This window comes from Corythoichthys intestinalis, chromosome 22, assembly GCF_030265065.1.
Source record: "Corythoichthys intestinalis isolate RoL2023-P3 chromosome 22, ASM3026506v1, whole genome shotgun sequence".
Lineage (NCBI taxonomy): Eukaryota > Metazoa > Chordata > Actinopteri > Syngnathiformes > Syngnathidae > Corythoichthys > Corythoichthys intestinalis.
This window is the reverse complement of record NC_080416.1, coordinates 8,077,185-8,104,636: the sequence shown is the minus strand read 5'-3', so window position 1 is coordinate 8,104,636 and position 27,452 is coordinate 8,077,185. Positions and strand designations below refer to the sequence as shown.

The 27,452-nt window shown below is 37.5% G+C and overlaps 1 protein-coding gene across 3 annotated transcripts in view; it reads left to right on the top strand.

Moving 5' to 3' along the window:
- The window catches only part of ext1c (exostoses (multiple) 1c), a 147,498-nt gene that overhangs the window by 104,952 nt on the left and 15,094 nt on the right, over positions 1-27,452 (top strand). For all 3 annotated transcript variants that reach the window (XM_057827192.1, XM_057827194.1, XM_057827193.1), the window contains exons 3-10: positions 8,590-8,683; positions 13,990-14,097; positions 17,408-17,527; positions 20,819-20,951; positions 21,038-21,156; positions 24,274-24,369; positions 24,652-24,738; positions 24,816-24,976. In XM_057827192.1, coding sequence (XP_057683175.1) covers positions 8,590-8,683; positions 13,990-14,097; positions 17,408-17,527; positions 20,819-20,951; positions 21,038-21,156; positions 24,274-24,369; positions 24,652-24,738; positions 24,816-24,976 — 918 coding nt within the window. The remainder of the gene's footprint in view (positions 1-8,589; positions 8,684-13,989; positions 14,098-17,407; positions 17,528-20,818; positions 20,952-21,037; positions 21,157-24,273; positions 24,370-24,651; positions 24,739-24,815; positions 24,977-27,452) is intronic.

The following is a 27,452-nucleotide window of genomic DNA, read 5'->3' as shown; positions in this document are numbered from 1 at the left end:
CGATACCTTTTTCTTGTGTGCATTGCCATGATATTTTCCTGTTTCAACAATCTATCCTTTACCACCATATGCCCTGTCTTTCTTAGGTATTATATCCTCTGGTTGTGTTATGTCTCTGACCAATCTTGGGGGCAATTTACAATGTTATTTTTGTGTAGCGATCGCAAATGCTACTCAGTGACAGCCAACGAACACTTTTAGTTTTTTCAATAATACCAAATCTTAATTCTATAATTTATCTAGACTTCCCCTTTACTAAAGTTGTTTTTTTACAGCAGAAAAGGTAAAAACAGTGGCAATCAGATACCATTTACATTTTTTTTCAGGTCATGCACTGTCAGACAGAAGTAGCACAGCAAAACGCCACGCTAAAAAATGAGTAAAAATATCAAAACGGCTTACCTCTTCATCCTCTGTAGGACCATGGCGCACTAATAATTGTGACACACATTATTTGATGTCAAATAATTATTTCTTTATGTGGGATTTTTTCCCACTGAATAAATGCACTTGTATTGAAGGTTGGATTTTTCTCCTTTTTTTTCCATTAAGGTCTCATATTAATTGAATAATAAAAAAAAATTAGAAGCTAAAAAAACACATCTTAACCAGGGGTGCCAATAATTATGGAGGGCACTGTATGTCCATCAATGGCACTGAAAAATGATCATTCTAGTGCTGCAACGATTAATCGATTAACTCGAGTATTTGATTAGAAAAAGATATTCAAATTCAATTTTGTTGCTTCGAGTATTCGTTTAATTAAAGTGGCGTTGTAAGGGTTTCTTTTGAAAGTGTTTGCATTTAGTTTAATTGATTAGGGTGGATACACTGCCCTCTGGTCTGCCTCTTTTCACATGGCTGAACCCAACTGCTCCCTGTTAAGACCAACGTAAGCTAAGTTTTTGTTTGAGCTAATGTTTTTTAATGCATTCATAATTAAGTTTATTGGTATATTTAGCCGTTTTTTGTGGGAATATGTGTCTGAAACATTTGTTAAGCACATTGTGAAAAAAACTAGCATTTTTATAGCATTTAAGCTAGCAGACTTTTTCTATGTAAGTTAGCCAATTGTTCTTTTGTTGTGCATAGATCCTCATAAAAAAATTTTTTTTTTTAATTATACCGTTTGAGGCTCAGCTCAGGTATTTTAATTTTTCATGTTCCTTATCCGATTACTCTATTATTCGAACTAACTAGTCCATCGATTAATCGACTACTAAAATATTCGATAGCTGCAGCCCTAGATCATTCACTGTGTAGTCTAGCAAGATAACACCATCTCAGGGATTTTAAAAACACTGTACCATTAACCCATTGTCTGCCATTGATTGTGGTCGACATAATATCGATTGATCGCGATTAATCTTAAGTTTTAAGTCAAATTTTGGAATCGTAGTGCAATCATGAAAAAGATTTGACCAAAGAAATAAAGATTACCAAACCGTCGCACCTAAGTGGCGGCCATATTGATGGGGTCGACAGTCCCATTGAATGCAATGCATTTTACATTGGGTTTGAAGGGGAATGATATTTGTGCTAACATGCTAATCAATAATCATAAACATACCTGCTTTAAAGCAGCTCTGGATGCTCATGTTTCCGTGCCATTGACTGCACTAGACGTCGTTTTCTCGCCCCACCCAGTCTAAATGGATTGGACGTCTAGCGCCGCCAATGGCATTGAAACATATCGCTTCCATTTCTAGCTCACTTTCTATACTTTCAGTCATTTCAATATTCTTCAACCAGAGGGGGGAAAGAAAAAGAGAATTTGCATCCCAGCGCTAAATCCTATCCTGCAGCTGTTATGCCCACGTAGGAAGCGTCTTCCAATGACGAAGTCGCTGCCTGTTCTTGTAACAGATGGACGGATTAGCCACCTCCTTCAATCGCTCCTCGGTTACTGTCTTTCATTCCTGCCACTTCATCTTTATTCCAGTCTTGTCACCAATTTAAAATGTGGATTTAATGTAGCTGAGAAGACAAATCCACTTACACGACAAAAGAAATTTCATATTTTTTGTTCCTTTTTTACATTTCACTTTACAGTATACGTTGCACAAGGCTGACAACATCAGATGTTTTCTGTCTTACTGACGAAAAACACAAAAATTGTCAGGTTTGGATGATAAAATTATGTTGTGAGTGCACACTGTACTGTTCCTGGATTATACTAGATTACATTTAAAGTTTTGTTTTTTTTCCTAAAAGCAATTAGCTTTATTAGTAATACATTCATGTATACTATTACTGTAAAAAAACAACAATCTTTGCAAATTTGATACAAAATATCTCACTGCATTTAAATGCATTTCCAAAAAGAGTTAGAGTTAGGGATGTTTTTTTTTTCCCATTATCCCCTTGATGCCAGAATTTACATTTCACAGACGAAAATAAGACAATGGAAGAATACATAAGCCCATAAAAATATTGTTAAAATAAATAAATAAATAAATATAGCAAATTACATTGAAAAGTACAACGAAAATGTGAAAATTGTGAAATAAATCATAAAAAGGTAACAATAAAAAAAAAGAAAAATAACTAAAAAGTTAATTAAAATTTAAAAAATATATAGAAAATATACGTAAAAATTTACAATTAAAAAAAAATTTTTTTTTTTAAAAGAATTTTAAAAAAGTAATTTCCACAAAGTATTTTCTTTAATGCTTACATTAAAAAAACCTTTATTTTTAATTAATTTTCTGTATTTTCTTCTAATTGTTATTTTTCTTTTTTTTGTTTTCATTTTAGAATTACATTGAAACTAGTTTAAAACTGTCAAAATTGTAATAAAAAATAAGGTACAAAATAATAATAAAAGTTCATGAAATATTTTATATTCAAAAATGAAAATATATGTAAAATATACATTTTGAAAAGGGGAATTTATTAAAGAATTCCTTCTTAATTTTTTTATAATTTCCCCAAAAGTATTTTATTTACTGCTTACATTTTTTTCTTTTTAAAACCTTTATTTTTTAATAAATTCTCTGTATTTTCTTCTATTTTTATTTTATTATTTTTTTTAGATTTTATGGGGGGGGGGTTATTTCTCAATTTAATTATATATGTATACATTTATAAATATTGTATTTGAATTCATATATATCGCATCACTAATTCAGACATATACTAGTAATTAATAGATTAATCACAAAACATACACACACACACAAAAATCATAATTCCATCAATTTTAAATTGTAACACAAAGCAAATATCCATTTTTTTTCCTCATTCATACATTTCTGGTTTTCCAATTGACCCTACATTTTAAAGACAATCCCCACAAATTTAGTAGCAGTGTTGACGATACGTTAGTGATATGTTGAGACAGTGGCAGCTAATCCAAAAACTTGATCAACCACAACCAGTCCATGAATTAAAAAAAAAAATCATATTTCCTCCATAAATATAACATGATCAATCCGAAAGAAGCTGCTGTCAATCAAATCCTTCCATCGCACCTTCATTACGCTTGACTTTGACCAGGTCGATATCTATTTAACCGTCCCTTTAAAAAAAAGGGGTCGAAGGTGACAAAATGCGAAGTAAAAGAGAGATGGAGAAACCAGAGGGAAGTTGAAGGAGGTTAAAACTAAGTGGAAGAGATTGAAAAAAAGACTGAAAAGAGGGCAAGCTTCCTTATCGGACACCCGGCAGCTTTGATCCGTCTGCTATCACACTGAGCCTGATGCCGTGACATAAATAGAGCAATCCCGCTGTGCTCTGCCGTGAGTCTTGTGGCAACAACATCACTGTGGCCTACTGTACATGTCTGCGCTCCTGTGAAACTGAGGCCAAGTGACAGAAATGCGGAAACATGAAAACCTTTATCATATTGACCTCTGTTGACACTGCTACACATCCAATCCTTTTTGACTGGGAGGGTTGGCAGCAATTGAACAATCCCAAAAAACTCCCCCCAAAATTGATTTTACAGATTAATCTATGAAGTTCATTGAATAATCTCAAAATTTCCCCCTCAGATTAAGATATAATTAACTCATTCACAGACAATGTTTCAGCTCTGAGAATTCATATATTAATTGGGGGGAAAAACATAAATCACAAATTAATTTACAGCAGGGCGGGGAACAAAAAGTGGTATTTGGTATGTGGCAAAATTAATTTTGCCACATACCATTTTTTTTTTTGCCATGTGGCAAAATGTATTTTGGCATGTGGCATTTTTTTTGCCATTTGGCTTTTTTTTGGCATGTGGCATTACGTGGCACTTTTTTTATTTTTTATATATGTGGCAAAATGGATTTTGGCATTGCATTTTTTTTGTTATGTGACAAAATGTATTTTGGCATGTGGCATTTTTTGTATGTTGCATGTGACATTTTTTTGGTATGTGGCAAAATGGATTTTGGCATGTGACACTTTTTTAGTATGTGGGGAAAATGGATTTTGGCATGTGGCATTTTTTTTTTTTTTTTTTGCCATCTGGTATATTTTTGGTGTGTGGCAAAAAGGATTTTGGCATGTGGCATTTTTTTTGCCATGTGGCATTTTTTTTAATTTGGTATGTGGCAAAATGGATTTTGGCATGTGTCATCTTTTTGGTATGTGGCAAAATGGATTTTGGCATGTGGCATCTTTTTGCTATGTGGCAAAATGGATTTTGGAATGTGACATTTTTTGCCATGTGTCATTTTTTTATTTATTTTTTTGCTATCTGGCATTTTTTTTATATGTGGCAAAATGGATTTTGGCATGTGGCATTTTTTTGGGTATGTGACAAAATGTATTTTGGCATGTGGCATTTTTTTGTATGTGACAAAATGTATTTTGGCATGTGGCATTTTTTGGTATGTGACAAAATGTATTTTGGCATGTGGCTTTTTTTTGTATGTGGCAAAATGTATTTTGGCATGTGGCATTTTTTGGGGTATGTGACAAAATGTATTTTGGCATGTGGCATTTTTTGGTATGTGACAAAATGGATTTCGGCATGTGGCTTTTTTTTGTATGTGGCAAAATGGATTTTGGCTTGTAGCATTTTTTTGCTATGTGCTGTGATGGTAACTGTTTATGGTCAAAAATCAAAGCCACACATTTTTTCTGCCATTTAAAATAAACGGAATATCTGGACGTTCATAGCCGTCAATGGCATAGCTTTACTTGGGTGCCAGTTGAATGTCAATGTGCTGTAATGGTAAGTGTATGGTCGAAAACAAAACACAGCCACACGTTTTTTATGCCTTTAAAATGATTGTAAAATTAGGGTGGCATAGCCGTCAATGGCATGGACGTGCATGGCCTGCAAGAATGCCATATACTCAAAAAATGCCACATAGCAAAAAAAATGCCACATGGCAAAAAAAAATGCCACATAGCAAAAAAAATTCCACTTGCCAAAATACATTTTGCCACATACCCAAAAAAATGCCACATGCCAAAATACATTTTGTCACATACAAAAAAATGCCACATGCCAAAATACATTTTGTCACATACCCAAAAAAATGCCACATGCCAAAATCCATTTTGCCACTTAACAAAAAAAAAACCAAGACAATTCTGCTCTGCACAATATTCTAAGTTGAATCTGTTCATAATCAGGTATAGCAGATAAAAAAAAAAAAAAAGCTATTGGTACTTCTTCAGGTAATACGCAGTTAATATAAGCTGTGTTCATCTATGTTTGAGTTAACTCATTAACACCCCCAACCTTAGTTGCTATTGTTATCACAAGCAAGCAAAACCTGGTGCTACTCTTGCGTCAAACCTACAGTACCTAACACAGATCTTGACGCAAGACACAATACAATAGCGCCTGAAGCCAAGTGCGTAACCTCATTAAAGAAAAGCTTCACGCACACACAACAGCATTCACTATATGACCTGCAGTCACACATTGTGGCGTGCACAAAAACAAAAACAGCAACCACAGACAGAAATGGGTCACGCTAACCAGCTCGGTGCTAACCACATTTGTCATACACAAAACAGGAAACGGGCATTCATTAACTTTCTTACTTTTACTGTATGTTCATAATGTGTTTATTTGGCTTTTGGAATGTTCATTCACCCTTTCCCAGTCAAAATTAATTGGACGTCTAGCGCCGTCAACGGCACTTTGGACGGAACCACCCTAAGTATTTCTATTTCATGCCCAGAAATTTAAAATCAGGTATGTGCAAGCACCTGTCGCTGAAAGCAGTTGAAGGTTGATTGATGGAGCAACTTTGCATTTGGGCGCGTTTATGAAATACGAGCAGGGGGTGATGGAAGGAAAACACCCAGGTCTTGTATTGCTGAGGCTCTACAGGGAAATGCCATTTTTAAAAGCAACAAATCAATATGTAGGCCATATTTGCTTATGAGCATCTTTTTACAACGTGCATTTTGGGTGTAGTGGTGCCAACGTGTCTGTGGAAGAAAAAAGAAAACTGGGATGATTTATTGCAGGACGTACCGTAAGCCGAGCTGGTTAAGTCGGAAAAGCCGGGCTTTATTTTACATTTGAATGTTGTTAAATATAATGTATCAAAAGGAAAGCGCGCTAATAGCTTACTAGTGTATTATTGAGTTGGTTTGCTCTCATTTTACTAGAGTTGGATAGTATTTTACATTTGTTGTTGTGATTTTTGCACTTGTTTGTTGAATTATGCGCTAGTGCGACGACAAAAACAATGGTTGGAAGGTTATTCACAGTACAGACTAAGGGTGTGACAATTTATCGAATATATTGCGATATTTTGTAGACCAAAAAGTTGTTGATATACAGTCCCTGACAAAAGTCTTGTCCCTTATCCATTTTGTAGAAACAATTGCTAATAACTAGGGGTGTAACGGTACACAAAAATCTCGGTTCGGAACGTACCTCGGTTTTGAGATCACTTTTCGGTTCATTTTCGGTACAGTAAGAAAACAAAATGCAAAATATAAATGTGCTAGTTGTTTATTACACACTTTTGTGCTTTCAACAATAGGAGCATCAGCCTATTTAAAAGCTAGAATTCTGCTCAAAAAGTAGCGGGTATTTAAAGATAATCCAACAACAATTTGTTTTCAGACCCCATGTATTGGTCTGCTTTCTTTCTGAAAGAAAGAAGAAAAAAGAAGTCCTGTGCTAAAGAGAAAAGCAATCCCATTGACAAAGATTTTAACATGTATTTTACAAATGAAATGCCTTAGTGAAACTTTTTTCTTATGAACGGTTTTCAAAAGCTTTATTGGTGGATTTTCTCAAGTTAAAGCGCCACACAGAAATGAATAAATTTAATTGTGTAAGCAGGATCTGTGTATTATTCTTATTATTTAATTATAAGGTGTTTTAGCCCATTTCAATTTATTTTATTTAGATGAACGTAAGGTACAATGAAACCGGAAACTATGGCGTCACTCGAGGGGCAAAACGCTGGCTAGATCTCTAATTAATTTATAACTCACCATTGACACCTTCTGGTGTATTTCAATCACTACCTTAAGTAGTTAAAGACACTGTGGAAGAATGGCAGGGAGCCCATGTGGCGTCCAGCTCGGCGACATCAACAATGGCTAGCTATTAGTTTATTTTTTGATTGAAAATTTTACAAATTTTATTAAAACGAAAACATTAAGAGGTGTTTTAATTAGGGCTGTCAAAATTATCGCGTTAACGGGCGGTAATTAATTTTTTAAATTCATCACGTTAAAATATTTGACGCAATTAACGCACATGCCCCGCTCACACAGATTTAAACGACAATACAGTGAGATGCCCACTTGTTAATTGTGTTTTATGGAGTTTTGCCGCCCTCTGCTGGCCCTTGGGTGCGACTGACTTTATAGGCTTCAGCACCCATGAGCATTGTGTAAGTAATTATTGACATCAACAATGGCGGGCTACTAGTTTATTTTTTGATTGAAAATTTTACAAATTTTATTAAAACGAAAACATTAAGGGGGGTTTTAATATAAAATTTCTATAACTTGTACTAACATTTTTCTTTTAAGAAGTACAAGTCTTTCTATCCATGGATCGCTTTAACAGAATGTTAATAATGTTAATGCCATCTTGTTGATTTATTGTTATAATAAACAAATACAGTCCTTATGTACCGTATGTTGAATGTATATATCCATCTTGTGTCTTATCTTTCCATTCCAACAATAATTTACAGAAAAATATGGCATATTTTATAGATGGTTTGAATTGCGATTAATTGCGATTAATTACGATTAATTAATTTTTAAGCTGTAATTAACTCGATTAGAAATTTTAACCATTTGACAGCCCTAGTTTTAATATAGAATTACTATAACTTGTACTCACATTTATCTTTTAAGAACCGCAAATGTTTCTATCCGTGGATCCTTTTTACAGACGGAATGTTAATAATGTTAATACCATCTTGTGGATTTATTGTTATAATTAACAAATACAGTACTTATGTACAGTATGTTGAATGTATATATCCGTCTTGTGTCTTATCTTTCCATTCCAACAATAATTAACAGAAAAATATGGCATATTTTATCGATGGTTTGATTTACGATTCATTAATTTTTAAGCTGTGATTAACTCGATTAAAAATTTTAATCGTTTGACAGCCCTAATTTATTGATGACTGTCTGTTTCCTTGTCAGGTTTGACTACCAGGAGCTGCTCCACAACTCCACTTTCTGTCTGGTGCCTCGAGGTAGACGCCTAGGTTCCTTCCGCTTCCTTGAGTCCTTACAGGTAAATAAAGAGGGAGAAAAAAATTTACCTAACCCCAATTTAGTAAGCAAGGTTAACATTTTTACCATTTCACCACGTCGAGCGAAAGTATGACCGTCGGGGTTTCATCACGAGGCCTTTTAAATTAAAACGAGCCCATAAACAAGCGCTGACGCATACCGCCGCCAACCGACGCTGTCGTCATCCGCCACAGTCCATAGGGGAAAATGTGCAGCCAGTGAGTTAAAACGTGAATGCGGCACTTTTCCCTCTGCCACCCAGGTGGATGTTCTCGCACCAGAACAGGAAAGAGTAGTGGCTGTTTTTAGATCTGCTCAGTGCTGAGCTCCCCTGGCCCTTCTGTGTGTATGTGTGAGTAAAATGGAGGCTGAATGGGCAAATCTGCACACAAGCCACAAGGCTTGGCAGCGCTCACTATTCCTTCTGTCTCGTTTTCTCTTCTCCATTCACACCACTTTTCAAGAACGTTTTTTTCCCCCCTTGTTTTTGTACCAGCCGAGCCCACGTAGAACTGGCGATTACTAATGCGGTTAGATATTTAACGAGCTTTCCAAAATACACATGAACAATCCGACCGGTGTGTGCGCTGCCGTCTATAAACGGCTACACAACACCCTCCGGTTTGGCTAGGCCGCTTCACCTTTGGGTGGGAGGACTCACACCGGCCTCTGGCCGGATTGCCTTTGGATTAGCGCTGCAACCTTGTAACCCAGGGCTGCCGCTAACGCACACTCGCACACGCATACACACAAGTATTCCCATTTGTTTGACTGTCCTTCAACGGGTCTATTCTAGGATGAAATGTGGGAGAACCCTTGGGGGAAGGCCAGAGAGTGTTTGATTGCCACTACTTTGCCTGCTCTTGCATGAACCTGGCAATTAACTCATTCCCTGCCTCTGAAGGTGACAGACTTGGCATTGAATGATCATTGTTCAGTGCCTTTGAGGGCGATAGAACTCCAAATGGATTGGACATCGATCACCGTCATCGGTAGCCGAAGTGTTAATCGTCATCTTTTTAGTCTTATCTTTTTGTTGAGTGTCCCTTAATTTCCACATTTTACTCATGTAAATGACTGTTATGAGTAAAGTTGGCCGATGAAGACTTTTTAACCAATAACCGATATCCAGGGGTGAAAGTGTGTAAGATAAGCTTGTTTTTATATGCCAAATATATTATGCCAGTTTGCTCTCCCACAGCTTTTATACGCGCACTCCCAAGCTATTATGAAGAATACAGTTTTAGCCCTAATCATGTGCTTACCGGTGATTTCTCACATTCTGCTGATAAGTAGATGCACACACATGTTGATTCATCACACAACGTCTCAGTACTTTTCCACCAAGCTACAGTACCCTAATTTTCGGACTATAAGCCGCTACTTTTTTCTCTCATATTGAATCCTGTGCCTTATAGTCCAGTGCGTCTTATTTGATGATTTATTTGGGTTAATAGGTAAAACTTTATTTGACAGCGGCATCATAATAGTGTCATAAGAACGTCATAATTATGACATGACACTATCATGGGAATTACTCAATGCTTATGACAGATGTCAATATGTGTCATGTGGCATATTATGTCTGTAACTCCATTTATGTCCAGCTCAGATCTTTTACGTCCATTCAAAAGTGAGATAATTTGCTGAATGACACTAACCGACATCTATTGTAAGCATTCAATAATGCTTATGACAGTGTCATGTAATAATTATGACAGTATTATGGCACCACTATCCAAGAAAATGTTACCAAATACAATAGCTAGCAATTAATGAAAGAACTGGAACAGTAACTGAAGAAATAATTGGCACAGAACATGAATTTGATTGTTATTTACATCTGTAGTGCCGCAATGCATGCTAGGAGGAATGTTGGATGACAACAGTGTTGACAGCAGGTGGCAGCAGAGGTCGACTGTCTCCCCCAAGGGAGCAGTGATGGCCAAATGAAGATTTTTGAAACAATAAGGCTTTGCAGCAAATTGGTTCAAAGCTTCATGGTGGTTCATTTGGTTTCATGACAGTGTTATACTGCCTTTGTCAAATGAAGTGTTACCAGTTAATATCTTTTGGTGTAAATACTAAATGTGACGGTTCACTTATTTTTTGCCCCCTTCTGTGATTGTTTGCATGCTATCCTCATTAAAATATGAAAACCAATAAATGTTTGGGTGGTTTTAGTTAAAGCACAGTTTTTTCATCGGTGTGATTTTGACGAAGGTCAGATCACATTTGATGGCGATTTTATACAAAACTTTGAGAAATTCCAATGGTTCAGATACTTCTTCATACAACTGTATCTTAATCGTCAAATAATATTCAAGTCAATGACTATTACAAAATGTACAAAAGTAAAAACAAAAGATTAATCGCTTTTGTCATTGAGCGATTAATCGATTTTTAAAGTAAAATTCGGTTCATCTATCACCATTAAGGGCATCCAATGAGTTTTAAAAAAAAAAAGGAAAAGTGACCTTTAAAGTGTGGAGGAGTGTTGGCCAGAAATGAAACGGTAACGGCAAGAGATTGAAAATGATCGACAAACATGCACCCGGAGCAACATCAAAAAAGCTGTCAGTGAGTCAGACGGATGAGGCAACATCAAAAGTCATCTCCAATAAAGCCCCAGTTGCTTCTTATTCCGCACCAGCTCCCTCCTGCTTTCCTTCCCCTGAGTGTTGCTCATTAGTACACTTAAGAGTCAGCACGGCAACGTCCGCGCGGTCAGCCACGTTTGCGTGTGTTGGAAGTCCCTCAACAAAACCTGCAGGGCGTCGTGTGGGGAAAAAATTTTGAAGTTATTACTCACTGCGACATGTCGGTCGGGGTCGCACACATGTGGTTGGTGCATGGCATGGGTCAACGATTTGCTGATTACTTATGAAGTGACTAATATGTGCTGCACCATATTTAATATTCTATCAAAAACCGTTGGGACTTTGCACTTATGTCCAAACTAATATTTTCTTAGCCAATTATTCACTGATGCTTTAATGTAGATGTACAACCCCTAGCAAAAAGTATGGAATCACCAGTCTTGGACGAGCACTCACTCAGACATTAGAACAAACTCAGATAAAAAGCTTGAAAAAATAATGAATTAGTTCAGAAGTGCAACTCTTTAGCATTCAGAAACACTAAAAGAAATGAATAAAAAACATTTTGGTGGTCAGTAGGGTTGTTCCGATCATGTTTTTTTGCTCCGGATCCGATCCCGATCGTTTTAGTTTGAGTATCTGCCGATCCCGATATTTCCCGATCCGATTGCTTTTTTTTGCTCCCGATTAAATTCCAATCATTCCCGATAATTTTTCCCGATCATATACATTTTGGCAATGCATTAAGAAAAAAATGAATAAAACCCGGACGAATATATACATTCAACATACAGTACATAAGTACTGTATTTGTTTATTATGACAATAAATCATCAAGATGGCATTTACATTATTAACATTCTTTCTGTGAGAGGGATCCACGGATAGAAAGACTTGTGACTTTGTATATTGTGACTAAATATTGTCATCTAGTGTATTTGTTGAGCTTTCAGTAAATGATACTGTAGCCATGCCCAAATGCATGATGGGAAGTGCAACCATAACTGTGCGTCGTGGTATCAATAGATATATCTTCTCTGCGTTGGGAAATAACATAGGGTGTTAAGAAAAAGATCAACTACTACCTTTCTTCCCCCCTTGCTTCCCACGATTATTCGAATCATTGAGAGAGGGATTGTAAGGCTTTAGCCATTTAAAAAAAGGCTCTCTACTCATTTTACGCTGCCTTTTAGCTCTATATACTGTATGGGTAAAATGGCGCCATTATAGATTGAACGCGACAATGCGTGAAGTGGGTCGTGCAGCGCATGCGTTAATTGCGTTAAATATTGTAACGGGATAATTGGAATAAATATTAATTCTTGCTGTTAACGCGATAAATTTGATAACCCTACCTTAAGCTTAAACTAAAGACTCTGGAAGAGTGTAACACATTGTGCCTGTAACGTTAAATACAATTAGAAAACGATTTAATTAAAAAATATATATATATTAAAAAAAGGCATGTCCGATATTTTTTCGCTGATTCCGATACTTTGACAATGACGTGATCCGATCGATCGGGACATCTCTAGTGGTCAGTAAATGTTACTTTTATAGAGCAAGTGCAGGGAAATGTATATGGAATCACTCCATTCGGAGGAAAAAAATATGGAAGCATGAGAAACAAACAAAGAAATAACAATCAAACACATCTCTTGTATTAAGTAGCACCACCTCTGGCTTTTTTTATGACAGCTTGCAGTCTCTAAGGCACGGACTTGATGTGTATTCTTTATCAGTTTGGTGCCAACACTCTTTGATTGCAGTTGCCAGATCATCCTTGCAGGTCGGAGCCTTGCTGTGGACCATTTTTTTCAATTTCCACCACAGGTTTTCAATAGGGTTGAGTTCTGGGCTATTTGCAGGCCATGACATTGACTGGATGAGTCTTTCTCCAAGGAATGCTTTAACAGTTTTAGCTCTGTGGCAAGATGCATTGTCATCTCGGAAAATGACAAACATATTTTCAATTGAAAGGATAAGTAAGCTGTCTAAAATTTCAATGTAAACATTTATTGAAGATTTACAGTGCCCTCCATAATTATTGGCACCCCTGAAAAAGATGTGATTTTTAGCCTCTAATAATGTTTTAAAAATTCAAGTAATATGGGATCTTAATGGGAAAAAAAGAGAAAAATCCAACCTTCAATACAAGTGCATTCATTCAGTGGGGAAAAAATCCCACATAAAGAAAAAATTATTTGACATCAAATAATGTGTGTCACAATTATTAGCACCCCTGGTGTTAATACTTTGTACAACCCCCTTTTGCCAACAAAACAAGGTCTGGGGACTGAGATGGCCTTGGGAAGAGCTTGATTTTGTTTCTGGTGAACCATTTCTGTGTAGATTTGGCCATATGTTTAGGATCATTGTCTTGCTGAAAGACCCAGTGACGACCCATCTTCAGCTTTCGGGCAGAGGGCAACAGATTTTGATTTAAAATGTCCTGGTATTTCAAAGCATTCATGATGCCATGCACCCTAACAAGGTTCCCAGGGCCTTTGGAAGCGAAACAGCCCAACAGCATCACTGACCCACCCCCATACTTCACAGACACAATATTTTCCCTGTTGGGGCGTGTTCTAACCTGAAAATTCCGTTTTAGAGACGTTCATAAGTAGAGGTACCGCTGAATATATATGTGTTACCCTGCAGTCTGACAAGTTTAATGCAGATGATGACTTTTGTATCTCAAATTTAGGCGGCGTGTATACCTGTGTTGCTAAGCAACGGTTGGGAGCTGCCATTTTCTGACGTCATACAATGGAACCAGGCCGTCATTGAAGGCGATGAGAGACTACTATTGCAGGTAAGACCAGAAATAATCATGTCTCAGTGCCAATGATGGTGAAATAGTGGGGCAAATAAGTTTTTAGTCAACCACTAATTGTGCAAGTTCTCCCACTTGAAAATATTGGAGAGGCCTGTAATTGTCAACATGGGTAAACCTCGACCATGAGTGTGGAAGAAAATCACATTGTTTGATTTTTAAAGAATTTATTTGCAAATCATGGTGGAAAATAAGTATTTGCTCAATACCAAAAGTTCATCTCAATACTTTGTTATGTACCCTTTGTTGGTAATAAGGGAGGCCAAACGTTTTCTGTAACACTTCACAAGCTTTTCACACACTGTTGCTGGTATTTTGGCCCATTCCTCCATGCAGATCTCCTCTAGAACAGTGATGTTTTTGGGCTGTCGTTGGGCAACATGGACTTTCAACTCCCTCCACAGATTTTCTATGGGGTTGAGATCTGGAGACTGGCTAGGCCACTCCAGGACCTTGAAATGCTTCTTACGAAGTCACTCCTTTGTTGACCTGGCTGTGTGTTTGGAATCATTGTCACGCTGAAAGACCCAGCCAAGTCTCATCTTCAATGCCTTTGCTGATGGAAGGAGATTTTCACTCAAAATCTCTCGATACATGGCACCATTCATTCTTTCCTTTACACAGATCAGTCGTCCTGGTCTCATTGCAGAAAAACAGCCCCAAAACATGATGTTTCCACCCCCATGTTTCACAGTGGGTATGGTGTTCTTCGGATGCAATTCAATATTCTTTCTTCTCCAAACACGAGAACCTATGTTTCTACCAAAAAGTTCTATTTTGGTTTTATCTGACCATAACACATTCTCCCAGTCCTCTTTTGGATTATCCAAATGCTCTCTAGCGAACCGCAGACCGGCCTGGACGTGTACTGGCTTCAGCAGGGGGACACGTCTGGCAGTGCAGTGTGACGGCCCCTGGCCGTTTAATAGTTAATTTTCTGAGGTTCTTCCAGTCAGCTGATCGTCGCCTCCACCAGCTGGCTGCTTCCCCTTCCACTGTGACGACCAGTGTTGTTAATCTTACTGAAAAAAAAGTAATTAATTGTAGTTACAAATTACTTCTCCCAAAAAGTAATTGCGTTAGTAACTCAATTACCTGAATGTAAGAGTAATTAATTACTTGGCAAAGTAATTGGTGATAATTACTTTTTTTTTTTTTCCTCAAAAAAAAAAAAAAAAAAAAAAAAACATTGGCCACACTATGTAAATTTTTTTGTGAAGGTTTTTGGTACAATTGGCCCGAGCCCAATTCTTTACCCTAATTTACCCTTTACCCTGAATCAACTGTTAAAAGTTGTTAAAATTGCTCCCATTAATGCATTAGTTCCCTTCTCTCTACTTTCGACATATCAAAGTTTTAAAACTGTGTCATCATTTAAAGATAGATTCAAGTCAAGATTTTGCCGATTTAGAAGTATTTTAGATAAAAAGTTACTTAGGTTCGCTAGGAAGGTTCTCTACAACAGAGCCGTAATAAAAGGTCTACTGCTTTAAGATGGCGGCTGTTTACTAACGCATCTAGTGCCGTGTCTGTCATTTTGCATCTAGTTATAGCTATATACAGTACATGTGATCTCTACCATGTCTACCATATCTACCATAACATGCGGGCGTAGTTTGTACGCTATCGGCTACAACAGGTATTATTGGAGCTACCTAGCATCGTGTTTGCTCGGCGTCACAACTTTCTTGCCTCCTCCCCACTCCTGCTCTGCTCTGTCGTCTCGGTGAGTCCGTCTCCCTCAGACTTTTCGACCAATATAATAACGCATAGTAACGCATGCCTTTCCGTCCTCAGTAACGGCAACGGCGTTGCCAAGATGAGAAAAGTAATTAATTAGATTACCCACTACTGAAAAAAATAACGCCGTTAGTAACGCCGTTATATTGTAACGCCGTTATTAACAACACTGGTGACGACAGCTGATCGACGCAGGGCGGACCGACGACGTCACCGCCGCTGATTGGCCACGGAAAAAGGCGCCAAGCTTCTTAAACCTGCCGCTGTCAACGTTCTAGGAGGTCGCATTTGACAGTATTCTGCCGCGGTCCTCCTCGCCAGCTCTTTGCTCGCCATTCACGCTCGTTTGCATTTGATCGCTAGTTTGATACACTCCCGCTTTTTCGATGAGGTCTTTTGTGTTTATTCATTATTGGATCGTTTTTGTTCACCACTGTAAATAAGAGCACTGAAGCAAGTAAGGGTAAGTCGCCATTTCTGTTCAACCCGTTTTCTCCTGTTTTGTATAGAGTAGGAAGTTAGGTTAGAAGCTGTCTTTTCTTTGTTCCTTTTACATGATCAGGGTTTAGTTAGCGGGTGGGGTTTAAGTGTAGTTCCTTTTGTTTGTTGTTTTGGCCTGGGCTTACCCTGAAGTCACGCTTCGTCGGCGTTCTGTACATATTCATTGCGAGTTTGATTGTGTGTAAATAAATTTGTGTCCACTCGTACATTTGTGTGGCTTGTTTTATGTTACGCCCTTCGCGAGCCATCCTTGGCACGTAACAGCAGGATTTGAGTCCCTGGCGGCGCATTGTGTTACTGATAGTAACATTTGTTACAGTGGTCCCAGCTCTTTGTAGGTCATTCACTAGGTCCCCCCGTGTGGTTCTGGGATTTTTGCTCACCGTTCTTGTTATCATTTTGACGCCATGGGGTGAGATCTTGCATGGAGCCCCAGATGAGGGGAGCTTATCAGTGGTTTTGTATGTCTTTTATTTTCTAATAATTGCTCCCACAGTTGATGTCTTTACACCAAGTGTTTTACCTATTGCAGATTCAGTCTTCCCAGCCTGGTGCAGGTCTACAATTTTGTCTCTGGTGTCCTTCGACAGCTCTTTGGTCTTGGCCATAGTGGAGTTTGGAGTGTGACTGACTGAACTTGTGGACAGGTGTCTTTCATACCGATAATGAGTTAAAACAGGTGCCATTAATACTGGTAACGAGTGGAGCCACGTTAGACCTCGTTAGAAGAGGTTAGACCTCTTTGACAGCCAGAAATCTTTAGGTGACTAAATACTTATTTTCCACTCTAATTTGGAAATAAAATCTTTAAAAATCAAACAATGTGAGTTTGTTTTTTTTCTCCACATTCTGTCTCTCATGGTTGAGGTTTACCCATGTTGACAATTACAGGCCTCTCTAATCTTTTCAAGTAGGAAAAGAACCACAATTGGTGGTTGACTAAATACTTATTTGCCCCACTGTATGTCCAATCTGATCGCTGCCAACCCTTCCTGTTTATCAATAGTTGGAATTGAGTTAAAATTAAGAGTATCTTTTATGTGTTTAGGTGCCGTCCACAGTGAGAGCCATCGGAAATGAGCGAGTTTTGGCTCTCAGACAGCGAACGCAGATGTTGTGGGATGCCTACTTTTCATCCGTGGACAAAATCGTCCTCACCACACTGGAGGTAAACTCCAAACCAGCATATTATCTTATCACGCAGTTGACAAAACGAAAAAAAAAAGACTGAACATTTTTTGGGAAGTTCTTGTGGCCACTTTGTACTAAGTTCAAACACTAAAACTGTTTGAATTTATTGCACCGATTCGGTTGAAGAATCCTTCGCGTCTTCCTTTTTTCAGACTGCAAAAAGAAAGCAGCCACTGCTGCAAAAACACGGCTTTTCCTTTGCAGTCATGCACACAGAACATCCGCGCTGTTTACTGGCCGCGCGGGGCCAAGATTGCTTCTTTTAGAAGCGCTTTTCTTGGAGACATTTCCATTTGAATCAGACGACTCTCTCTTATGATTATAGCCTCGCATTCCGATCCGTCTTCTCAATTCCTTCGTTTCTTTGTTCTTGCTTTTTTTTTTTTTTTTTTAAGCGCGGGGCAGATTTTCAAAGCGCGCACCTGACACGCCTGCAGACTCAAAGAACACTTTAATGTATAGACGTGGTTATGTCTGCACGTGTCTGATTTTTACGATGGAGTATTTGGGCTGAAAAAATTGGGGAAAAAAATACTAAGAGAATAAAGTTATATTATTATACAGTTAAAGTCGTATTGTTACGAGAATTAAGTGATACGCTTTAATTAGATGGGCAAGACAAAGGCCCATGTAATAACATTTTTGAATGGCGTTTTTGTGGCACCGCTCACAACCCGAATCGTTTGACCGATCGGCACTGTTTGAGTATGGCTAGGGCTGTCAAACGATCAAAGTTTTTAATCGAGTTAAATACAGCTTAAAAATTAATTAATCGTAATTAATCGCAATTAATCGCAATTCAAACCATCTCTAAAATATGCCATATTTTTATATAAATTATTGTTGGAATGGAGAGATAAGACCCACGACGGATATATACATACAACATACTGTACGTCAGTACAGTATTTGTTTATTGTAACAATAAATACACAAATGGCATTATTAACATTCTTTCAGTTAAAGTGATCCACGGATAGAAAGACTTGTAGTTCTTAAACGACAAATGTTATAGTTACAAGTTATAGTAATTTTATATTAAAACCCCTCTTCATGTTTTTGTTTTAATAAAATTTGTAAAATTTTCAATCAAAAGTAGAGTTAATATAATAATAAGAAGAATAAAAATAACAATAATAAAAACAGAGTGAAAAGTTTTACGTGTATTTTGCATAGCTATTTTGATATGGAATGCCAGTTCATTTTGCATTGTTGTTTAACTGTGTGTCAGAATAGGGCCTCATTACTATAGACTGAAGTGCTTTTCTTTTTGTGAACTTTTTTTTTTGTTTTTTTTGGGAGAGATAAGAATATTGTTTTTGTTGTGCTGTCACTAAACGATACTTATGTTTGTTGTGAAGGAGTTGCCGAAGCTTATGCCAATAAACGGCGCGGTCCAAAGAACGCCTGTGTCCACTCGCCTTTACTGTATAACATATAATGGGAAAACCCATTGGCAGTGTATCAAATACTTGTTCTCCCCACTGTATCTGTACATATCTTACCCAAAATACAACAAGAGACACATAATTGCCAAAAAAAGAAAGAAAACTTACCGAAATATGTGTGGAGCACAAATAGCAATTTGCATTGCATTGGGAATACAGCATAAACGTCTCACAACTACTAATTCTCCCACGTTTAGAAGAAATAACATGAGTATGGAACGGCGCTGCCCCCAAGCGGCCGGTGGCATTCTCTTCACTCTTAATGTCCATAAACGGCCTCATTGTATTCTGTTTGAGGCAATATGCCAGCGGGTCATTCATTGCATGCGTTAATTGTGTCAAATATTTTAACGTGATTAGTTTAAAAAATTAATTAACGCCCGTTAACGCGATAATTTTGACAGCCCTAAATATGGCGGAAAACACTCAGGTGACTTGAAGTTCCGCTCTGAGACCCCCAATTTAGCCAACTTTCAAATTTGTCAGATATGCATGTGTGATACATCATTGGACAGCTTAAAATCTCAATTTTCTGGGGGAAGAAAAATTTTGAGCAGGAGGACATTTTTTTTTTTTTTAACAGCAAAACTCTATCTGGAGGTGAGAGCACACGAGAACAGAATTACAGACGCCATGACTTTAACAAGATATTATCGCATATCTACTTTGTTTCGATCCAAAAACTCCATGTAGCATGTATCACTGAGTGTCAAGACACAGCTGTGAATGGCCACAGCTGGATTTTTCGGGGATTTTATGGGTCAAACATGGTAATATAACAAGAGTCACGATGCAGAAATCGCAGACATCAAGGAGTGGTCGAGATTTTCTTTTTCATACGTCACTAATTATACAATGCTCATGGGTGCTTAAGCCCATAAAATCAATCGCACCCAAACTCCAGCAGAGGGCGACAAAACTCCAAAAAACACAAGTAACAAGTGGACATTGTGACACTGTGCTGTCATTTTAATCTGTTTGAGCGGGGCATGTGCGTTAATTGCGTCAAATATTTTAACGTGATTAATTTTTAAAAATTAATTACCGCCCGTTAACACGATAATTTTGACAGCCCTAAAATAAACCAATCTATTGTGATAAAACAACAAAATTGCAATAACTGCATTAACCATCAAAGTGAAGTCTAACTGTAACTGTAGTTTTGAAACAAATCTGAATAAGGAGAAACATTGCAATGAAATAATGCAAACTGGTTCAACTTGAGAGTAGCTGAGATCTGTCATGACTCATGACAGAACATCGCTTCAATGATATCTGGCGCCATCTAGCATCGTGAATAGGTATAACGTCTATACCGCGAATATAAGACGACCTCCACTTTTTCAGTCTTATTTCAAGGCAAAAAACACTGTCTTATATTCGGGCCAATACGGTACAACGTATCACGTTACTTTTGTAATATTCCGACTTTAATCTTGTAATATTATGACTTCATTCTGGTAGTTCTCTTTTTTTTTCTTTGGCCCTAATACTCCGTGGTGGATTCTGGCTCACTTTGGCTCAAACGGTCCAGATTTTTCTCTTCCCGTTGCGCGTCCGTGTTTATAAAAGCAAAGTCTGGCTGCCCCCAGTGTGTTTACTGCTGGGGATTTATGCTTGAGATAATAAAACGAAGGTTCTGGAGGTTGGTGATAAGCTGCTTATATACATAGAGCAAACCAGAGGGGGAACCTTTCCCCATGGGAGACAGCTGTGCAGGCAGCCTGAGGTCGCCGCTGTACGGACCCCTCCTGTTGGTGGAAATGAGAAGTACAAATGGCATCAAAAGGGGCTCTAAAATTGTTTTCTTCTGTCACCAGATCATTAAGGATCGAGTATTTTCTCACATATCAAGGAACAAATACATGTGGAACTCCCTGCCCGGGGGTCTACTCGTGCTGCCGGAGTATTCCACTCATCTTGCGCATTTTCCTTTCTACTACCTGGGGTTAGGTAAGCAAAACTTGATGTCATTTCTTTGTACGCTTGTAAACGTGAGACGTGTGGTGAATAATAAAAGATGTTTGCGTGTGTTTAAGGTATCAGTCCAAATCAGGAGTTTACCGCGGTAATCCATGCCGTCTCGCCATTGGTGTCGCAGTCACAGCCAATCATGAAGTTGCTTCAGATGGTGTCCAAGTCAAAGTATTGCTCACAAGTAAGACTTTAATTTCATCAAAAATGAGGAATGACTGTTAGTTCAAAATGAATGTTGTGTTTTATAAGCTTTAAAGGGAACCTCGGACTTAGACCTATAGACTCTAATATGTCGCAATTGTACTCTTTTACTAAAATATCTTATTAGAAACACATATTGCTGTTGATTTAAAAATCTATTATATTTAGTATGTCTTGACCTGCGGAGGCCACCATGTATTATGGACGCAATGTACGCTGGGGGTGATGATGCGGTTGGCCTGGACTGGGAGAATAGCTGTGTTAGCTAGCAAGCGAAGCTAGTATGACGACTGGATTGATTATTTCACATTCTGCTGCTGTTCAGATTGTTTTGTTCCAGAGCTGTGGGATGAATTCCCAATGTCGTACCTGCATCCAATTCCAGCTCATCAGCAGTGTCTTTAAACCGATCCTAGGCGGCTTGCGGAGATATTGACTTGCTGCTATTTGACAGTTTGTGTATTGGCTTTTTTTTTTTTTTTTTTAATTGATTCCGACCTACTGTCACGGACCCTTTTTTGTCTACGTTTTCGCGATCGCGTTTTTTTTTTTGTGTGTGTTCAATAAACCCTTTTACGCAATCCATTTGTTATTGTTGTCTGCTTGCTGTCTGAAATGAGCCGCGTTTTCTAATTCCGTGCTCATGCCAGCCGCACTTTCTTTTCAGTTGTGTTTTCCTTTCAGGTTTTACCGCACAAACAGACAACACATGTGGGTTGTGAGTGCTTTATAGGGAAAATCATGACTCCAATGAAATATCAAATTATTATAACTCATACTAGTCTTTCTGTCCGTGGTTCCCTTTAAAAATTATAATAATTTTAGTGAAAGTGCATCAAACCACTAGGGATGTCCCGATTCGGTCAATTGATTGGAAATCGGGCCGATCGCGTGATTTTCAGAGGATCGGAATCGGGTGAAAAGTGTCTGGTTTTTAATTAAGAAAGTTAATGTTTTTCTGCTTCATGCTCTTACAGCCTCTCACTCTCCCTCCTCGCTACTTTTCTTGGTCAGCAGTGCCCTGGAGTTAGCTATTTAAAGTTAACGATCATTGACAGGAATGTAGCTTTGATCTTGCCATAGAAGCTTGGTGGCTCAACTGTCAAAGGCACACATCTGTCAATCATCGTTTAGCTTGTAAAACGCGGTAGTGTGCTATGGCAACTCATTGTGTAAGTGAGAGGCTGTTCTCAGCAGCTTAAGTGGAATGGGCCATTTAAGAAAGACAACCATTTTTCTACATTATTCTTGTTTAGAAATAATTCACATTATGAAGGCGGCACGGTGGGACAACACTTTTTTTTTTTGGTATCAGATTAGGACTCAGTTGACTTGGACTCGAGTGGAAAAATATGCGATCGGGACATCCCAACAAACTACTTGTGTGTAGACGCGCCCCCCAAAATTTGAATATCATAAAAATGGTTATATCTAGAGTAGGGCTGTCACAATTATCGCGTTAATGGGCGGTAATGAATTTTTTAAATTAATCACGTTAAAATATTTGACGCAATTAACGCATATGTCCCGCTCAGACAGTATTCTGCCTTTTGGTAAGTTTTACAGCAAGGCTTTTTGTGCTGTCTAACAGCGAACTCTTGTGGTCGCTTTGCGACATGGTTTATTGTTTTCTTGCCAGTTCAATATGGCTGCACGACGTCTCGGGCTGACGCCTACGTTGTAATGTTGTGCTTATATGATCCTTGGACAAGATTTGTCCGTAAGTATGGTTGTTGTAAAGAATGTACATATTATGTTAGTAAGCGAAATGTTATATTTTTTGTATGAGACGCTTTTTGTTTATGTTTAGTGAACCTGTATAGCGTGCTAAGCTAACGTTGTTGCTAATGCAATGCTTGTGTACTTTTTTTTGTAGTTTTACGACGGTCTAAAGAGGTCAATGGTTTGAGGCCATTTTATTAATAAATCAGATGAAAAAGGAAGAAGTCTGATTATTAAGGTGTCGTTCACTAGCTGTCTAGCTTTGGAAAAAGTAGACGCTTCGGAGTGAGGACAGCATTGACAGATTTAAATGACAGTAGAGTGAAATGCCCACTACAGTCCTAATGTACCGTATGTTGAATGTATATATCCATCTTGTGTCTTATCTTTCCATTCCAACAATTTATTTTACAGAATATATATATAATTTACAGAAAAATATGGCATATTTTATAGATGGTTTGAATTGCGATTAATTAATTTTTAAGCTGTAATTAACTCGATTAAAATTTTTAATCGTTTGACAGCCCTAATCTAGAGTTGTCCAATATTACCGGGTAACCGATAATATCGGCCTATGTAAGCGGTTTAAAATGATATCGAATAACATCAACATTGGTTTTGGGTTAATAGGCATGTTGCCTTCAAAGTGAATGTTAAAGCCTTCTGCCTTTGTACAAGGGCTGGTCACAGCTTAGCATAGCAGTTATGCTCAATGACCATTAGATGTCTCCAAACTAAGATGCTTGGGATTTTTTATGTGAGCATTAGCTTTATTAAAGCATCCAGTGAGGCATCGCAATACCGTTAGACGTAATATGTTAAATCCAAGACTGCATATATATCGGTATCGGTTTGATATCGGTATCAGATTTTTCAAGTTTGACAATATTGGGATATCGGTTATCAGTTAAAAAGTCATTGTTGGACAACTCTAGTTATTTTTATATTATCAATTAACTTCTCTATGTTATTCAACAGTTTTTAAAAAATGATTTTCAGAAAACGTTCATTTCAACAGGAAATAAACGTTTCCATTATATAATGTTGATTTCCCCCTTATAATGTGAATTTCAAAATAATTTGTTAACATGGAAAAGTTTTGTTATTTTCATAATAAATAATTTTCATATCATTGTATAGTTTTGTTTAATTTGCATTATTTTAAAATTTTAATTGAATTTATTCCCACAGTAACTGTTTAGGTACCTACCTGTTTATAATAACACATTCACTGCCATTGACGGCGATAGATGTCCAATCCAATGAACGTTCGTCCCAGTCAAAATGGATGTCTATCGCCGTCAATGGCAGCCAATAAATGACCATTTGCCAAGTTGTCATCCTATTTTGTATTCCTGTTGACTTGCTCCAGATCATCATCCTATGGAACAGCGAGAAAGCGCCCCCCAGTCGCAGCAAATGGCCTCCCATGCCTGTCCCCCTCACCGTGACGGACGGCAAGCGAAAGGTCCGTTTTCGTTCCGCTCCCTCCCGAGCGACACTTGGCCAAACTCTCCCTCAATCTTCATTTCTGGCTTCTTCTGTCATCCATCTTCATCTGCGTGTCTCTATCTGACATCTCGGTCCATTTCCTTTCACGTCACTCATTCTGTTTTTACAGCCGCCTTGGCAAAAGCTCATTTATTGTAACGAGATCATCACTGACTCATTCTTCTAATCTCACAAAGCGTCTGCCAAATAATAAGTAGCCCGCGGTGCCGTGAGATTTACTGCCGCCTTGCTTTCGCAGACCACCAGTCGCTTCCTGCCTCACGTTGCTATAGAAACCGATGCGGTGCTCAGTCTGGATGAAGACACGGTGCTGTTGACCAGCGAGGTCTGTATACATTGACATTATATGTAATAGATATGTAATAAATATGTAATAGATATGTAATAGTGATGCTGTTGTAGGTGAACTTTGCTTTCCTGGTGTGGCGAAGCTTTCCCGATCGGATAGTGGGTTATCCACCCCGCAGCCACTTTTGGGATCCTTTAAAGCAAGCCTGGGGCTACACCTCCAAATGGACCAATGACTATTCCATAGTCCTGACTGGGGCTGCCTTCTACCACAGGTATTACTTGTCAATACAACCAGAAACACTTTAAAAATACACAAAACTATTTGTTTTGAGGAGTGATTCTTCCATTTTAGTGGTGTACTGGCACTCTCTAGTGGTGGGTAAAAGAATGACTGCAACAGATGATGATCGAGATCTAATTTATTTTAACTGGAGTGATGGATATTTTTTGTGCTACTAACTGTGACAGACATCCAGTCTCTTTATGTTTAATCTTTTTGTACTCAAGTAAATTGAAGTTTAAAAATGATAATAATAAAAATTAGGGCTGTCAAACTGTTAAAATTTTTAATCGAGTTAATTACAGCTTAAAAATTAATTTATCGTAATTAATCGCAATTCAAACTATCTATAAAATATGCCATATTTTTCTGTAAATTATTGTTGGAATGAAAAGATAAGACGCAAGACGGATATATACATTCAACATACGGTACATAAGTACTGTATTTGTTTATTATAACAACAAATCAACAAGATGGCATTAACATTATTAACATTCTGTTCAAGCGATCCATGGATAGAAAGACTTGTAGTTCTTAAAAGATAAATGTTAGTACAAGTTATTGAAATTTTATATTAAAACCCCTTATTGTTTTCGTTTTATAAAAAAATTGTAAAATGTTCAATCAAAAAATAAACTAGTAGCTCCCCATTGTTGATGTCATTACACTAAGCTCACTCCCCAAACCCATAAAATCATTTGGACCCAAGCGCCAGCAGAGGGCGCCAAATAAAAAACAAGTAACAAGTAACAAGCGGACATTACACTTCTGTCATTTTAATCTGAGCGGGGCATGTGCCTTAATTGCCTTAAAAAAGATTCATTGTCTATTGCTGTCAATGGCAACTACTGCGTTAAAAATAAAAATAAAATACCCTGTTTGTATTTCAAAATAAAACACTGGTCTATGTTTAGTTTGTAGTTACTACCATCTAGTGGCAATTTGCTGATGTTGGAATTCCATGGGCACAATAACATTTGTGTAGAGGTGGGCGCGTTGCATTTACTACGTTACATTTACCACGTTACATTTACTTTAGAGCTCCAGCTATCGATTATTTTAGTAGTCGATTAATCGATGAACTTGTTAGATCGAATAATCGAGTAATCGGATAAGGAACATAAAAAATCTAAATAACTGAGCTGAGCCTCAAACGGTGTAAAAAAATTAATGAGGATCTAAGTACAACACAAGGACAATTTGATAACTGACATAACAAAAGTCTTTTTTTTTTCTTTTTTTTTTTTTTTTTTTTTTTAACAATGCTCTTTAACAAATGTTTCAAACACATATTCCCACAAAAACGGCTAAATATACCTCTAAACTTAATAACGAATGCATTTAAAAAAACATTAGCTCAAACAAAAACTTAGCTTATGTTAGTCTAAACAGGGAGCAGCTGGATTCAGCCATGTGAAATGAGTTATGTCATATTCAATGTTGCCACTAGAGGGCTGAGTATCCACCCAAATCGATAAAATTAAATGCAAACACTTTCAAAACAAACCATTGTAACTAGAGATGTCGCTTGATCGGGTCCGATCACGTCATTGTCAAAGTATCGGAATCGGCAAAAAAAATATCGGACATGCCTTAGATATATATTTTTATAATGAAATCGTTTTCTAATTGTATTTAACATTACAGACATTATATGTTACACTCATCCAGAATCTTTAGTTTAGGCTTAAGGTAGGGTTATCAAATTTATCCCGTTAACGGCGGTAATTAATTTTTTAAAAAATTTATCACGTTAAAATATTTAACGCAATTAACGCATGCACTGCACGACCCACTCACGCATTGTCGCGTTCAATTTGTAATGGCGCCGATTTACCTATATATAGAGCTAAAAGGCTGCGTAAAATGAGTAGAGTGAATTTTGGCAGCCTTTGGAGCCTTTTTTTATTTGGCTAAAGCCTTACAATCCCTCTCCCTACGATTAGAAATATCGTGGGAAGCAATGTGGGGAAGAAAGGTAGTAAGTGATCTTTTTCTTAACACCCTATGTTATTTCCCAACGCAGAGAAGATATATCAAGTGGTACCACGACGCACAATCATGGTTGCACTTCTCACCATGCATTTGGGCAGTTAAATGGCTACAGTATCATTTACTGAAAGCTCAACAAATACACTAGATGGCAATATTTAGTCACAATATACAAAGTCACATTTATCCTTTAAGAATTACAAGTCTTTCTATCCGTGGATCCCTCTCACAGAAAGAATGTTAATAATGTAAATGCCATCTTGAGGATTTATTGTCATCATAAACAAATACAGTACTTATGTACTGTATGTTGAATGTATATATTCGTCCAAGTTTTATTCATTTTTTTCTTAATGCATTGCCAAAATGTATATGATCGGGAAAATTTATCGGGAATGGTTGGAATTGAATCGGGAGCAAAAAAAAGAAGTAATCGGATCGGGAAATATTGGGATCGGCAGATACTCAAACTA